Source organism: Cyprinodon variegatus, unplaced genomic scaffold, assembly GCF_000732505.1.
Source record: "Cyprinodon variegatus isolate N-32 unplaced genomic scaffold, C_variegatus-1.0 Scaffold71, whole genome shotgun sequence".
Lineage (NCBI taxonomy): Eukaryota > Metazoa > Chordata > Actinopteri > Cyprinodontiformes > Cyprinodontidae > Cyprinodon > Cyprinodon variegatus.
Window position 1 is genome coordinate 1,483,795 of NW_015150524.1, and position 17,531 is coordinate 1,501,325.

A 17,531-nucleotide genomic window follows, 5' to 3' on the forward strand; every position below is an offset into this window, starting at 1 on the left:
TTTATAGAGCTAGGTGGCAGAATACCATCACCCAAACTCCCCGTCTTCCACATCCATCAGGATCCGTAGATTCTCAACATTTCGAGCTTCTAGAGCTGGTGTCGCATTCAGTAATGCTATGTGGTGTGATATGTGAATGTAAGACAATCTCTGCAAAAACCACTGAAATATTGAAACTAGAGTAGAGAAAACATCATATGACTATTAATACAAAGGCTTCTGGCCATCGAGGTTAAGGAATTTATTTAAAAATATGGATCCACGTCAACATGTCCGCTGGAGTTTGGTCATAAACTAGCTCTCCTGAACTGTAGAGTGTAAAAGCATGATTTCCTTAGCTTTACTATTTACCAGTCACCGTTGTACTGGTAAGAAATAAAATGCTCTCAGCTACCCTGTTTGTGATGGTGATGCTTCTCTGTCACTGACCCCCATTGCTTCAAGGTCGGCCTGCTGACAGCTGAAGAATGGCAAAGTACCTGTAAGCTTATATGATTGCACAGGTGATGTTAGGTGGAAGTCTGATCTCGCCTACTCCTCAATCCCTGAGACATGGAAGTGACAAGTGAGCCTACTATTGATTAATGCACCATGAAAGGGCCTTATATCACATGTACCTCTTTCCTTTTTACAACGAATAGGCCTCTATAAATTACTAGATGCAAGAAGGTGGCTGACACTTTTGAAATCTATTTGTTTTTTCTTGTTTATTATTTCTCTTGCAGCTTTACAAATTATTAACAAATCCTTAAAGGGATAGTTCGCAATTTTAAAGTGAAGATGTCAGGGTTGTTGGATATTGTTGTGGACTCAAATTTAGAGTAGTGGAGGCAGAGATTTTTGCAGTTTTAATGGTGAAGTAGATCGTACAAAAGCAAAAGTCCAGAAATAACAGGCTGGAAACTCAGAAACCAAAAACTGGAGAGACTTGGGAGAACCGTACAAGAAGAAATAAAGACAATCCTGCCCTGGGGAACTGCGAAAGAGGAGTATATATGGGAGACAGAACAAAAAGTGAAGTAATCAGTTAATTAGGAACAGGTGTGGACAGAAACAGCTAGAAAGGAGCTAGGAGGAAAGGAAAGGTGCACTAGGGGGAAAGAAAGAGTAACCAGGGAAAACAGTGTTTAACTGTAGCTAGAAAATAACTTAAATCACGCTAAAGGGGAATAAGACTAATGACTACAAAATAAGGAATAACCAAGAGGAAAACTATGGGATAAGAAACGGGACTGGAGATAACTGAAGCCATGGAAAACATAACCAAAGGATAACAGAACCAATAACTAAACTAGCCCAAGGAATAAATAACAGCAAAAATGCTGAAAAGAGATAACAAGGAAACTGAGGTAAATCTAGATAATACAGAATAACATAAGATAAAGCATACTGAAAACCCAAAATTTAAACCTACACAGAAACAAAAAGGGCCATTAAAGGGTAAAAAGGAATGAATATCATACCAGCAAAATATACCCGGCGTAGAACAAATCCAGTTTAGCTGGTCCAAGATTGAATTGGTTGTCTATGCTTGATCATCAAGCAGCAAACACAACTTATGAGAATGTTACTTTATGGGATTTAAAATTGCTGTCAGAGTCGCACTGCGTGGGTATTTAAATAAAAGCTGATGGTTGTTTAAATTTAGAAGCAAGTAAAGATGAGGATGAAAGATGATTTGGATCAGAGATCTACCTTACATAAATACAAAGTTGTGTAAAAATCTGTAAAATATGTTAATTTTAAACTTTTTAAGGCTTTTGTTTTTTTTATTAACTTTTATCAAATTTAATATGCAGCTTATGTTTGTTTGTGTGTTTCTCATCAGAGGATCTTTAGCATTGCATCACTGAAACATGCAGTACCTGTAACTCGGCTCAAATCATACCTCATGACCAAAGAGCAAAAGCTTTTTGCCTAAACTAAGACATGAGGATTCAACACACAGTTTTTAGTGTGGGACTTCAGTGTCATAGTCACAGTAATTTTTGTTTCCTGTATTCAAAATGTAAAAGTGAAATATCTGAGTACATTTTTATTGTCTTCTATGGGGTACTGCAATATCACTGAAGTGTGTATGACATCATCCGCACGCCGGACTGGAGTTGTGACAGGCAGCCTAGGCTACAGGCGGCTACGCTCTACACTTTATATTCATTCGGCTAGCTAATCTGAATCGTTCAATTCCATTTCGAGAGCGAGATCATCTGTGGTAGAAGCACTAGACATCTTCCAGGCATGTGAGTAAAACTAGCAGCAGTTCAGCGGACAGGAAGAATGAACGGTAGCCGGCGCTTGCAGATGATTTCATACACACTCTGCTTTGTTTATAAAAAATGTAAATATAAAATATATAACCACGGATGTCTAGGGGACAGTAATTCACCTACATGTTATGAATGCTGGCGTTCCATAAAGAATAAATTATGAACAGTTTAGTTTGTGCCGTCAACTCGTTGCCCAATGGAAGACATTACTTGGATATAACAAAGCCAAATAGCTTCAGAACAGCTCCAAATGACACAAAACTCATATGGGTGAGTAGAACATGATGTAATAGTGTAAAATCATGGGGCCACTGTAAAAAAAACGGCGTTCCCCTTTAGGTTATCTGTTGTTAAACTTTGATTTAAAGCTATAAGATTGGAGTTCTGGATTAATGCCTGAATATGTTACTTTAATATTTGCATGGAAGAGTTTCAATCTATTTGATCAAAATCACTCAAAGTGAGCATAAGTTACCGACCAATGCAAACAGAATACAGCTTTACAACTCATACACCATCAGTCTGCTTGCACCTTTTTTTCTTTATCTGCTCTTGTTTTCTGTTCCAGTTTTTCAAAATGCACCAATCTTTCTTTCGGTTGTCTACAGTTTAGATCTCATCTCTTTGTGCTGCTTTTATCCAGGTGCTTATGAGTCCTGCATGTTGTCTGTAAGGGGGTTAAAGTTAACACACACTGCCAATAGGTGCAATTTCCTGCCTTGGTTAGTAAATAAATTCCAATACCACTTTAATGTTTTACTGTTAACTGCTGATTGCCCTATAACCGGTCCATAAAACTTTGGTAGAACAGATAAATAGTTGGCTAGTACTGTAGGTAGATACAGGCCCAAAAGCAGCTGGTTGAGCATTTGAAAGTGAAAAGTATATATATATATATATATATATATATATATATATATATATATATATATATATATATATATATATATACATATTCAAAAACATTGTCGTTGCATTTCTGAGTACAGTATAAGATTTTTTTGTTCATTTATGAGTGTTTTAAAAATAAGGTAAGCCTTTTATTTAAACAAGCTGTAAGACATGCTGATACCACAGCCATTCATTCTGCTTTATCTCACCTCTGCCACAGCTGCTTCATTATTCAAAGGCCAACCACACTGTTAGCAACAGCAGATCCTATTTCAAGAAACTCCCACTAGGACCAATCAATGCTATTAGATTTGTCAGCATGATTAAACATACTCATGCGTCCCCCTTATTTTTCTGTTTTGTTTTGTTTGTTTTTTCCCTTTATTTATGGGTAATCATTCAGTGGGAGTGCTATAGATTTAAACAAATTAACATTTAGACTAATTGATCTTTCTTTCAGTGATATCAAAATGAAATGCTGCCTTTTGTTTAGGTCTGTAACATAGCAAAGCAATTTAAGATATTTTGGGAAAACAAATAAACCCAAGTTTACAAATGGGAAACAAACACACAGTGTGTTTTTTTTGGCTGACTTTTATTTCTATTTTTTCTGTTTGAATGCGGATGTGACATTAAGTAATCTTTTTATCCAAACCTAAATATTGTCTTTACTTGCTGGAAGTTGTTTAGTGTAAAATAAAGTCTGTTCAGTATTCAGTCTGTTTCTGGGAAATGTTATATTGATAAGAGCTTTTTGCAGCTTAATTGTGATGGTACATTTTGAATTTGAGATAACAAATTTTTCATAACACTAAGTAAATTATATGATATTATTATGCTGACCCAGATAATTTGGTTTACTTTTAATGGAAAACATTTTTTATATTAAAACGAGATGTAGTTCAGCATGAATACTATACTATGCAAATGTTGCTTTTTGCACAGAATCAAAATGCATGTTTGCAGAACTTTTAAAAGTATTGCCTTTGCCAGTCACCATACATAGGTATGTACTCCAGTAGAAGAACTGAGACACACAGTGACACCAAAAAACTTCAGAACTGACTTGTTCTCGAGGTTCTAAAAATTTCAGATTGTACTTAGATTCCAGGTCTGCAGACTTAAAAAGGGATTTGAAAATAGAATTGGACTTGGACTACAGTATATACAAAGTCTGTAGATGGAAGAGCTGACTTGTTCTGATTATCTAAAAATTTCTTCTGTTTAATAGCTTTGGTTTTATAGTGGTTGATAACAGTATGTTGCTGTTAGCTTTAGCCTTAGTATAATGAGAAAACAGATGCTTTAACAGAGTTCTATAATGAAGGATTTCTGGCTTGACTAAATGATCACACTATTAACTTATTTTTTAGCAAATCATGAATAGGGAGTAGAAGACCATTTGCACAACTTTTTCTCAAATACAGAAATGCGGTTAAATTAGACTTATCTGTATTCAAAATAATACAAACCACCTACTGTATACCTGTAACAGTTCTTGAGATTTTTGTTTTTGTCTTATGCTTCTTTTTTTAATTTGTTGGGATTTACAAAGTAGTTTCTGTTACAATTTTCTATATTTACATAGAAATGCAGGTGCTATTGGCATGCAAAGCCTCTAAAGAGAGATTTTTATTTTAGTGGATAAGAGACTTGAGATTTGACTCAGAAAGTAATTGTGTATTTATCGTACTTTCTTTCTTTTTTTCTTTTTTTTGTCAGGGCACCAACATTAAACTAGCATGAATATATCTCGAAGAATTTTAAACTAAAAAGAGCCAAAACCTACAGTATGTCTCAACAGATCACCGCCATGATGTGCATAATCTCAATTCTTGTTAATATGTTGTGCCTCATTAGGGTGAGAAGAAGCATTCTCTATGGTATTGCTAAGAGCTTCTATGACCTTGTAATGAGATGAGATGGAGGAGCTGGCCAGAGCCCACTGCCACAGTTTCATCACCATTGGCAAAGAAAGGCTGGTAGAGCCTGTGTGAGAAATGGGAAAGCGAGTTGGTCAGAGAATTATGTATGTATGGATCCTGTACTGTGTAAGTGATCCTAAGTGCATACCAATTATATATCTAGTAAGAAAACATTCCCGTCACAACTATCCTGGTTTGGCTGATGTTTTTTTTTTCTTTTAACAGTCCATTAGCCACTATGTTCACATATGAAATATTGGAGCTATTTTTAGCTTTTCAGTGCTAGCCTATTCTTTTAAGAACACCGTGGATCTTCCCCATTTCATATCATGCTCCTACTCTGCTGTCCTTGGGCACCGGTATAACAGGAATTTAAATGTGGAGGTAGGCTTCTCATATATAACGATGCAGGTTTTTATCATTCTGCAAAAACGTTGACCTTGTTTCTGTTCAGAATCATGGCTTTTCATCTCAGACATCAAACAGGATGAATATTTTAGCCATTTCCAATTAGGCTTGTTTGTCTTTGAATGTGACAGGATTGCGGTCTGCATGGTGGACCAGTTTCTAGTACTGTGGTCTGGTGGGAAAAAGGTACTGGGTTCAATTCCTGCCATAACATTCCTGTTATGTCAACTTGTGACTCTCTATGGCCCTAGGCACAAGTGTATGTGCATGGTTGTGTGTCTCTGCATATCTCTATGAAGCACTGCCGACTTGTCCAGGATATACCCCACCTTTCTCCCAAAGAATACTGGAGATTGGCACCAGTCTCACTGGTACCCTGATGGACAAGTGGTAGAAGATGAATGGATGAAAAGATTGCAAAAACTCATATCCCACCTTAAAAATAAAGTGGAAGATCCTTAAAGGTCAACATATTTAAGAAAACATCATACTTAGTTTTATTCATTAAACTTTACCATTTGGCTGTTTTTTAATGGAAATATGAGCATACTTTTCCAAGAAACTATGAAGAAAAATCCGAAGTGAAAAATTCAATACTATCTGCATCGCCTAATGAGATTATTTCTTTAAACTTAGAACTAACTAGTAGACTTTTATGCAAAAATAGGTCATGCTCATACTTAAACACAGCCATGTATAATCTATAATTTATACATATCGTGCTACAGCCAGAGATCTCCAATTTATGTTTGTTTATTAATTAGTCTTTAAGTAGATTATTTGGCCAACTCTATGAAGTTCATCTCAGATTTTAGAGAACAACTTTAATCATCTCTATTTAGGACTATCACCTGCTCTTATTAGACAGTCATAGAGGCTTCTTACCATGTCCAAGACCACATTGGAATCAGTTCAATGGAGATGGAAAGACTACTGAGTTAGATTAGTGAGAAGTCTTTGGTTAAGCAGAGGTGACTGCAAATCTTATGTTTAATTGTTGGCTCTAAACCATTAAATGTCTTATAAAGCTGTGTTGTCAATGTGTGAACACAAATCCGACTGGTATGAGCAAATTTGGGGTTTTGCATTTCATGGATAAAACACATCTGCTAAAGTGATTTGGACTGGCTTATGGTGCTTTACAGATGTATTCACGGTACTTCAACTTCTCTAACTTTTTTTTGTTTCAAGGCAGAGAGATTTGGCCAAAAATCAGCCTTAATTTTTATTTTATTTTTTTACAAATATTGTTTTTTCAGTTTTACATTTAATTATTCTTTGCATGACAAGCATGTACATTTTTCTTTGAAGGGATTCATTGTCTTCATGAAAATGAATGCGTGCTTATCCAGAGTCCATTGTTGCAAGACTTGACTATTGAGCATTAACTGTTTACTGTTGAATGGAAAGGTGCTTACAGCGTAAGCGTATGGGTACTTCTGGTAAGTTGTTTGGAAGGCAGCCCTTCAAAGGCAGCAAGGCCTCAAAAACCTATTCCTCCATTTACAGACTCTACCAAAACTGAATTACTGCCACCTAAATGGCTGGAGTGAATGTCATTTGCCAAATGTTGAATGACTTTTATTAAAATGCAACTATTCTGCAAATGTAACTGACTCCAAGTCCTAGTTACAACCACAGGCTTAGAGTAATGTATCAGGATTTTCGGTGATAGACAAAAATAAAAAATAAAAAAATTGGATGAAGCTATAAAATGGAATGAAAACGAAAGATAACTTTTCATTTTCTTTACAATTTAAAAAATGTGAGGTACACATCCACCTTAAGCCACATTGAAAACCTATACAATCTAGTGCTCTCTTTTGACTTGCCTTTTTAATTACTGAATAGGGTAAACCATGAGAGTAAATCAACCTCAGTGTAAATACAGATGCTGTGTGGAGCTTTACATTTTTTTGAGAGCTTTAGTAAACAAATAGCATTATGAAGACCATGATCATGACTTAAGGTATCTTCCAAGCCTTTTTCAAAGTAGAACATACTGTACAACTGCCTGCTTTCTACATAGAGAATGTTTAAATGTAGTCATTTGTTTAAAAAACAAAATAAAAATAAATAGTATTACCTTTGACTTACTGAAAATACACATAATTTATGAGTTTGATGTTAGAGTGTTTGAAACAAATTGGACTCGCAATTCACCTGATCCCCTGTGAGCTTCAGCTACTTCAAGTATGTCTACACAAAACCCGCAGCATAACAATGACCTCAGATAATCTCCATGTGGCTTTCATGACCTTTTCAGAATCAGTGTAAATGACAGAAGAAGGAGTGCAGACTTCTATGAGCTTATATTTTCACTGTCTTGTGATGGCAGTTTGCCGATCTAATATTTGTATAAAAAAGTGAATAAACTGGGGAGTTTCATTTCATGTGTTTGTAATATTGAGCTATCTTCTTCTTTGTCTGGTCATTTTAACTAAGACAGTTTAAAATAGTAGTAGAAGAAAACTTCTGTAAGCACCTTTCATTTTGATCTCACAACCCTGTGAAGAATGTTATTGTCATTTTCCAAAATTTAGTGAAAATTGCAGCTTTCAGATAGCAAAACAATTTTTTTTCCACTTCAATTCAAAATTCCTACATACATGATTCCCAAAGGGAAGTCAGCTGTTGTCATATTATGAAGGTTTCTTCAAAGAGATTTTGTAGATGCTGATGGCTGTAGGCAAAAAGAATCTCCTGTAGTGGTCCATCTTACAATGGCTCCGGAGAAGCTTCTGACGGAAGAAAGTCTGTCAGACCCCCTAGTGGTGAAAGGGAGACCTTTTAATATGTATTAAAAATACTTTGCACAATTTATAAATTTTATACATTTTAGGAACTGATTTTTAATTTTCTATTTTACTATTGAATGTATTTGGATTTTAATTTAATTATTTTGAGGCCTAATCAAAACCATTGCATGAAAGTCACGTTGTTATGGCAATGTCAAGCAAACTAGTTGTCGCCGAGGCAGCAGACTTGTTAATTTGGTGGAGAATAAAACAAGTACCTCAACCATGGCAATGAAAAGTGAGGAGACTGTCAGTGCACCTCTGATGGCAGAGTTGCAACGGCAGCTGGAAGCCCTTCCAGCCAACATCCAGTTTCAAATTTCCTGCATGGCGTTATGGTAATGAAACGTTCTCACGTTCTGTGGCACTGGCCTGGTTTGCTACATAGCAGTGGCTGCAATATGTGGAAGAAACTGATTATATTTTGTGTTTTGTTTGTCTGAAAGTCATACCAAGAGAAAAATTTAAGAAAGACAACCCTTTGTGAATGCCGGCTTTTCAAATTGGCGTAAAGCCACTGAATTTTTTTGTATTGTGAAGTGTAATTAATGGGGCATATATTCACCTGAGAACTGAATAATGATGTATGTGTGTTATAGACCCTGATTGCAAGCACTGAAGTGTATATGACAATAGAGTGGTAAATCTCCATCTATTTATTTATCTTTATTTATTGTATTTTAAATAGGCCTACAGGGTTATAGGTCTTTTCTCCCCCCCCAAAAAATAAAAAATAAAATTCTCAGCACACCCTGTTCAAAATTGCTTCCAGCTGCCCTGGTCTTGCACTCAGCCCGATGAAGAAGATCAAGGTTATCTGTGATGCTCTTTATTTTATGAACAATATAGTTTTAAGATGAGTTTCTAAACAGACCCAGTTCAGCATATTTGTTTTCATTTATGCATCATTTATACACCTTGAAGAAAAGTGCATATGATACAGTACTTAGAGAGTCAAATTATTCACTTCTATTGAAGTTTTTACCCTTTAACACTGAACATAAGGGTATCACATTTGGTAATATCTTATATTTTGACACAAACTTTTTAATAATTTTGGCAGAATGTGAAAAATATCCACTTTCGGAAGGTACTAAAGCATTCCACATGTTGACGAATTAAGCACACTACATGGTGTAGTAACATGGAGAACTGCTGACTAATATTTCTCATCTGTAATGTTTTCTCAGCTGCTTCACATATTGAAATCACATTGAGTGGCTGAGAGTGAAACAAGTATTTAATTTGTTTTGTGTTATACCATGAGAAGCTAGGGTCATTTTTTTTTAGTCAAGTGTATATTATTATATGTACCGGTAACCTATAAAAGTCCTTCAGCAGTGGAACGTTTCCTCCATGTGATCGCATGTTTTCAACAACTGGACTATTTTTCTTCTCTTTCTTAACAGTTTCTGGTGTAATATTTTCCCACATCTGTCACAGCTGAAAACTTTAATTACCCAAGTGCAGTCAATTTTCCAAGTATCATCTGTATATTTTTTTACCTGTGATGGTTAAGCCCAAATATATGTATTTCCTTGGCATATAAAGGATTGATTTCACTAAGATATTTCCTTTGACTGGAAGAAATGTTAAAGTTTGGATTGGCAAAGCCAGAGTCTCAATTAGCATCTGAAAGAAAATATTTTGAAAGACCTAAATATTAGGGTAATTGCAGCGAGGGCTTCTTACCTTTAAACTGTCAAAGTGCAAGTGGAAACGTGCCGAAATCTGTACCAAAACTATAAGAAGGGTTTACTTGCTGTAATGCAATTAGTATAATGTGAAATATTTCTATTGTCTGAAAAGGATATAAATAACCTTTTAGATTCTATTTGTATAAAAATGCATAGCTGAAAGAAAAGAAGTATGCAATTGTTATGAATAATCCTTGGCTTAACTGTATATTTTAATTTTTGTACAGACTGAAAAATCAAACTATGATATCTGGTTGGTAATGGACAGTCTTGCACAGAAATAAAGACTTTTGCTTTACAGAGCAGCAATTGACAATTGGAAATTTTTTTTACACCTTTTAGATTACAGTAGCACATTTTTGTCTGCATGATTTCTTTGTAAATGTGCACTCTCTCTGTTCTTATATCTATGTTTCATGCTCAAACCTTTCTAGTATCTGTGACTAATTGAGTTTATTCTGAATGGGATTTTTTGTTTTTAAATCTTAAAAAAATCTACGGTAATAAAAAATATTACTCATAGTATAAAAATAGAAATCATTTATCATTGTTTTGTGCTATAGTAAGAATTATTTACAGAACTTTTCCTTTATATATGCTTCAGTTCCAACCGTGGTTAGAAGCCAATTAGTGTTGTAGGACTTAGCACACTTTATGGTTGATTGTACTTGTGTGCAGTTGTATATGCATCTGAACAATCAACTTTTTGGATAAAAAAAATATGCTTGTTATTCACCCACCAAGGAATGAATCATCTAAATGAGTTTCTTATCCCTACATTTTAGAGCACAAAAGCAAAAGAATGGTGAAATGTTACAACACTAACAGATGTGAAGATTTTGCATCAAAAGAACTATAAGGCTGACAAACACATTGGACTTTAAAGTCGGGATTAGACTGTTTACTAATATTTTGTGACAGATAATTTGAATGTTATTTGAAGTAAATGGGAAGATGTGTTTTGTTTAGACTTGCAGTACAATAAAGGAGGCAAATATTTCTCTGTGTTTCATTAATAATGTGATTAATCACTTATACCAAAGAAAGAGATGCATGATTGTTATTTATTAAGATTTTTAGGTACATACTTACTATTAAAAAACACAAGTATCACAAAAAAAGCAGCTCATAAAGCAGGATCCTATCAAAGTTGTATTCACCTCTATAAGAAGGCTTCTCTCCTAACTGTATTTTTTGTCATCCTCTGTCATTACAGCTGTCATTTGCAGCGACAACCCCGGTTCTGGCAGACAAGAAAAAGTACCCCAACTTCTTCCGCACAGTCCCATCAGACAATGCCGTAAACCCAGCTGTGGTCAAGTTTCTCAACTACTACAATTGGAGTCGCGTGGGGACCCTCACCCAAGATGTTCAAAGGTTCTCAGAGGTCAGTTCTTTTTGCAGATTTTTTTCATAGATCTTTCTATCAAGCTAAAATATAACATTCTATAAGTTTTTATTGAAAAATGTCTTTAAAATAAATTTTGGGCAAGGCAGGTTTATTTGCAGGCTCGAACTGGGAACGATTTTCGGCCCTGGCATTTTTCCATCTGTCAAAGTCAAACAGTCAAACGCATGCATCTCAAATATGAAACACATCATAAATACACATTGTGGATTAAACAATCTATCTCCGAGCATCACACCACAACCATCACCAACACTTCTTTAATGTGGTTTTACTGGCTTTGGCTATTAACACGGACGCAACAGTGACTGCTGCTGCGTAACATCCACACTTGCATCCTAAACTGACAGGTGGGAAACATCCCAACCTGGCAACAATGCACATAAGACGGGAAATGTTGGCCTTTAGATGCTAAACCCCATCATGCACCCAACATATTTTTGCAAAATATTCAAACATAAATTCGCGAAATATCATTTCTATTTTAGTTCTATTATAATCTTGTTTATTGCAAGGATTTTACAGTTTGAAGAAATAGATAATTACACCATATGCCAACCATCACAAGGATGTGCATGACAAAGCAGGGCTATATATACTGCATGCATCATTTAGGTAGTTAACATTGCATTATGTCTTCAGCTCCTGGAGTTATTTACTCTCACAGGTAGGTGCTTCGGCTGGAGATTAAGTGTTGGGGCCGGTATGATTTAAGGAAAGCCGGCAAATGCTCTGTATCACAGATTACCAATACGAGCCTGTTTATTCTTATAGCACATGACATGGACAATTCAACGTGCTTTACGTAAAATAGATTATAAAATATAAGAAAAATAATGGTAGAAACATGAGTAAGACAAACAAATTGCACAGTCTGGGAGTTAGTTCCAGACAAGTGGAGTATAGGAACTGAATGCTCCTTCTCCATGTTTGGTTCAAGTTCTGGGTTTACAGAGTAGGCTTAAACTGGAAGACCTGAGTGGCCTAGGAGGTTCAGAACCAGGCTGATGTGCTCTACTTTCTTAGTTCTGGAGAGAACAGTTTTGAATCAGCTGCACCTGTCTGATTGACTTTTAAATAACATGTGAAGGAGGCTTCTCAGTAATGCCACATATAACACACCAGGCACTACCCCTAGATTACCATGAATGATCCACAAATTTAGTAGCCATGATCTGATAACATTAACTTATTTAATTAAATATCGTATATAGAGTTTGTATGCACTAAAGAAGACACACTCACCTTCACATGCTCAATGCTTGAAGTTTTGTCAACATGGTTGCATGTCTGGTTTGTTTTCATGTTATGTTATCTAATAAGTGTTTGACCACTTGGGGAACCTATATACTAGATAGAATATTTAACCTTAAGCCTGAGATAGCTAGATTAACAGAGCGTGGAAAACACACAAATTGTATAAACATGATGGTGGTCAATGTTTCAGAAAATGTCCTTATGTTTTATCATTTTCTAATACCCAATACCTTGTACTGTTTATAGAATTATAAGGAGCAATATGCTTGGAGCTTAATTTACCTTATTTTTATTTTTTTCCTATGAAATATTCAAACAGGACTGTTTTCTAAATGTATGGGTAGTTTTGTTTATCTAAAACAACTCATCAGGACCTAATACAATATAGTTGTCAATCTTAAACTAGCTTATTAGGTCTTTACTAATTGCACTTCCAAATAGGTAAGAGATTTACAGGCTGCTAAAGTGAAGAAAAGTCTCTATTGTAAGCCTGAATTTATTTTATTTTCATTTAGATATATTTTTGACCTCAAGCTGATTCACCAACTACAGCTACAGAAACTACTTTAATCATTTATCATTTTACAATTATCATTAAGATGCTGTCAGTGTGAGTTGATGGCATTTATTTACATTAGATCATTAGTTTGTTAAGGTATTATGTTTTTCACAAGATAAATTAAGTTGGTTCCTTTATACATATACAGTGTAGTAAGATTAACACAACTGCTAAAAAAAAAAATCCTTAAAATGAGATTTCCTCTTTTATCTCACTCTAATGACAAATAAACAGACACCCAGTAAGAGTATACGGTTGTGTTGTAACTTTTTTTGGTAATAATTCATAACCAACCCCTAAGCGTTTACAGTACAAAGTGCCTCAGGCTTTTTACTGACCTGATGTGAAACTCAAACAGATTCAGGCAACAGTCTTTTATTTTTCAAACGTTATTGCTGCTTACTGATGTGTGATAGTAGTGTGGGAGCGTTATCCTAGTGGTTAGAGCAGTGCGCTTGTGCTCTGAGAAGGTTGCAAGTTCCTGGTTCGATCCATACAGCCTGCACTCTGGGTCCCTGAGTAGGACCCTTAACCACTGATTACTCCCCAGGTACTACACAGTGGAAGCTCACTGTTCCTTAAGGAGATTGGTTAAGATGCAGAAGTGAATTTCTCCATTGTGAGATCAATGATGTTAAATTGTTATTTCCATTCTAATACATTTTCATGAAATAATCGTATGACCTTTTTAAAAGCATTTTTATAATCTGACAATTTTAGCTGTTGTTAAAAGTATTTGAATAATAGCTCCAAACCCCACCTGTTGATAATACTAGAAGATGCAGTCCTATGTAGATTTATAGATTTATAGATTCTTAACTAGTTGCTCTTTCTGCACTCATCTGCTCTCTATGTCATTTATGACTCCTCCTTAACATTAAGTTCCTTGGTAAATTTATCTTATTGTTGGGTTCTAATGATGCTTCCACCTATGTGTTTTCCTTGCGGTCTGAAAGTACCCAATTTTCATTAAAATTTAATTTAAGCTCAAATCTGCTGCTGTTTGCATTTGACTTCTAATAAACAAACCACAAATAAGAAAAGATATTGCCATGTTTAAACCCGAGAAAAATAAGAAAAAAGTGAAGAAGAATGCAGCTTTTAACAAAGAGTGATGTTGTTAGATTGGAATCAATGCATAACCCAGTTTTCTTCCATGACAAAATAGCAAAGTCTACAGCTTGATTTTGAGGTTATCAGTTAGAGATGAATGTGTTAATCATTAAGTGTGGAGGAGAAAGCTGAGACAAGTAATATCCAAAAGACTGGTTAATCAAACTCAATTTGCTCAGTCTGCTTGTATTTCAATACAATAGTATATAAGCACTTATGAAAAATGAAAAACCCAAACACTCAATATCGACGTTGTAAAGTAATTTATGCTCAGCCATCAGTTCTGCTCGGATGCCAGTGGCAGACATCATCTCCACTCCTCCAAAATAACTATCTTAGACATCCTTTTAAAACAACCATACTAACAACAAAAAACAGAGCCAAAGTAGTCTAGTTAATTGGATTGGATGAGTCATATAACACAAACACTCATTGGTTAGCTAAAGGAAATCATCAGAAGCAAGCAGGTGTTCTTCAAACTGCAAAAGTGAATTGTCTATGCCATGCTACAATGTCGGATTCAGAAAAAGATGTCAAAATGTCTGAAAGGTCGGACACAGGCAAGAGCGTATCGGGAGATGGAGACCAACAAGACCTCCCTCATCCTTGTCCCTATTTTAAAGAATTATTCAAAATAGTCGAAAAATTGAGCATCTGGCTGTTTTTTTTTTTTGTTTGTTTTTTTTTAAGGTTACTTCATACTTTTATACTTTAAGTAGTTTTTGGAGAGCATACTTTTTCACTTTTACTTAATTAAAGAGGTTGAGTTGATACTTCAACTTTTACCAGACTGTTTTTAAACTGCAGTATCTATACTTCTACTTAAGTAACAAATGTGTGTACTTTTGACTCCACTTTTAGCTACCGATTTGTCGTTACTATACTTTACTTTGACAAACCGGATCTTCTCAACCTTCATTTTCCTGTTTGGGGCTATTGCAATTGCGGATCTTGACCTGGCCGGTTTCCCACTGACTGGAGAGGAAAAGAAAATAGTTTGGCTTCATATTTTAACGGTGAAAGATGTAGAAGACTTACCTGTATGGTGACGTTCAGAGGACTAGTAGTGGATGGGGAACAGCTCTCATTGATTAACATGACTGCACAAGCGCTCACATTCTCTGTCACGGCGGTTACCCTCTCTACCCTCCCTTTTCATCTAATGGAGGACTATCCTCTATGCCTGCCCCATCTCGGTTCAGTTTTGAGATTTAACCCAAGTCAAAGTCCAGAATAAATAGCACATCTCCTTTTCTTGAGCTAATCATATTGACAATTTATGGAGGGCTCATTGCTGCCAATGTGGATTTCTGCTGTAAAGCTGTTAACGTATAAAGGGAGAGGGGGATTTGGTTTTTCAGTTCCGGAGGTTTCATGAGAAGTCTCATTGTGAATCTTGGACAGACCAAATCCCTTTATTGCTCTCTTCCTGAAAAAAAAAAACAGGGGCTTAGGATGGGAGGAAGACAGACAGCCAGAATCACATCAGCCCACCATGAGATTGGCCTCTAATCCTGATATATAAATATTCAAGTATTCCTTTAACACCTCGATTCATGCAATCATCTGTCAAGTTTAAAGCTTTCTGTGATGAAGTTACTTTTGGAAAACAATGTCCAGTGTTTGGAATTGTTAAAAAAAATATATACAAAAATAAAGAAAAAACTAAGTTGGTGACAATTATTCATAATTTGGCAAACAGTTTGAACTGCTTAATATTTAACTCAAAATATTTAATTTGCTATCATAAATATTTATGCTAAGCACTAGTGTAAATAGTTAAGACGGTTGCAGATATAGTGATTTAACTGCTATGTGGAAAGTGACACAGAAGGAATCCCTACTATACTTCTATTTTCAACACAAGCATAACAAAACAAAGGCTAACATACTAAATATACATTAAGGGTAAATGTTTACTATCTTTTTTTTTATCATGCAGAAAAACCAAATATGGAATCTGCCGCAGAATTATTTCATTTTACTGCTGGACGTCCTAGCTTTGCAAAATCTGCCTGGAAAATGAAAACAAATTGGTGCAGTTTACTGTATCTCTTAAAATCCAACTATAAAACCAGAATATTTACTCTTTCCTGGCCATGTCTTTCAGCTGATGCATATTTTCCAGATAAATATTTCAATGTTCTGTCTATAAAAAAAGATGCACCCTCCTTATCACTGAACTTATTTTAGATGGATGGAACTGAAAAAGTTGTGAATACCTTAACGTAAATCATTGCAGATAAATCACTGACAATAACCCCAGTTTCCAGCTCCTTTACAATGCAGTATTGATTTAAGCTGTCCGCTCTGTTGTTTTGTTGGTGTGTCTGTATGTTTTCTGTTTTAAAATTTCCCATTATGCATAACATTTTAAACACATGGGACTGGAGACAATCAGCAGCATTTCTATCAGATGATATAGAATTATAACCCTAAAAAACATCTCTAATCGTAAGCCTGGGCAGCTAAGATCAGGTTTTCTGTCAGCCAGTCAATCGAGATTCAAAACAACTTTAAACACTCATTTGCATACTTGCATTCAGTTTTGGACATGATCTGGAAATGCATGTTCAGTCATTTCCAGTCGTTTTTTGTTTGTTTGTTTGTTTGTTTATTTATTTAATGAGGTCCTTAAGAATTTGTACTGATATATTGGCTTACTCTGTAGAAATACCAAAGAAAACACACAATGACAAACATGTCATCAATGCGATTTACGCAGAGTTACTATGAAACATCTGGAGAGGATAGAGTTATTTTTAAAATGATACTGGATATGACTGAAAATAATGCCTAAATTCAATACCCAGTTATGAATGGCTTTTTTTCCTGTTCATCACAATAAAAAAATAAGCAGGTGGATTCAAATATTTCCATTTATAATTGATTCCATAAATGCTCTATGACTAACTGTATTAATTATGTACTGGTAAGAAAAAAGGTTGCCCAAACAAATATAACTTTTCTAGTGAAAAAGGCTGTTTAATAATCAGTGATTTACATTTGAAAGCTGAATTATTTTGTGAGCCTCAGACTGTATCCATTTACAGTTGCATAAATCTACTACTCTATACAGTAAAAGAAATTATGGTAAAAATGTTTGTATCCAGATATTTAAGTGTAACAAAATAAGTTCTGGTAGACCTCTTAATGTCATACAATTACAGGTGCTGGTCATAAAATTAGAATATCCTGAAAAAGTAGA

General features: G+C 35.1%; 1 protein-coding gene across 1 annotated transcript in view; it reads left to right on the top strand.

The window, feature by feature from the left end:
• The window catches only part of gabbr2 (gamma-aminobutyric acid (GABA) B receptor, 2), a 253,592-nt gene that overhangs the window by 98,044 nt on the left and 138,017 nt on the right, over nucleotides 1–17,531 (top strand). Inside the window, exon 3 of the mRNA XM_015372408.1 lies at nucleotides 11,203–11,373. Coding sequence (XP_015227894.1) covers nucleotides 11,203–11,373 — 171 coding nt within the window. The remainder of the gene's footprint in view (nucleotides 1–11,202; nucleotides 11,374–17,531) is intronic.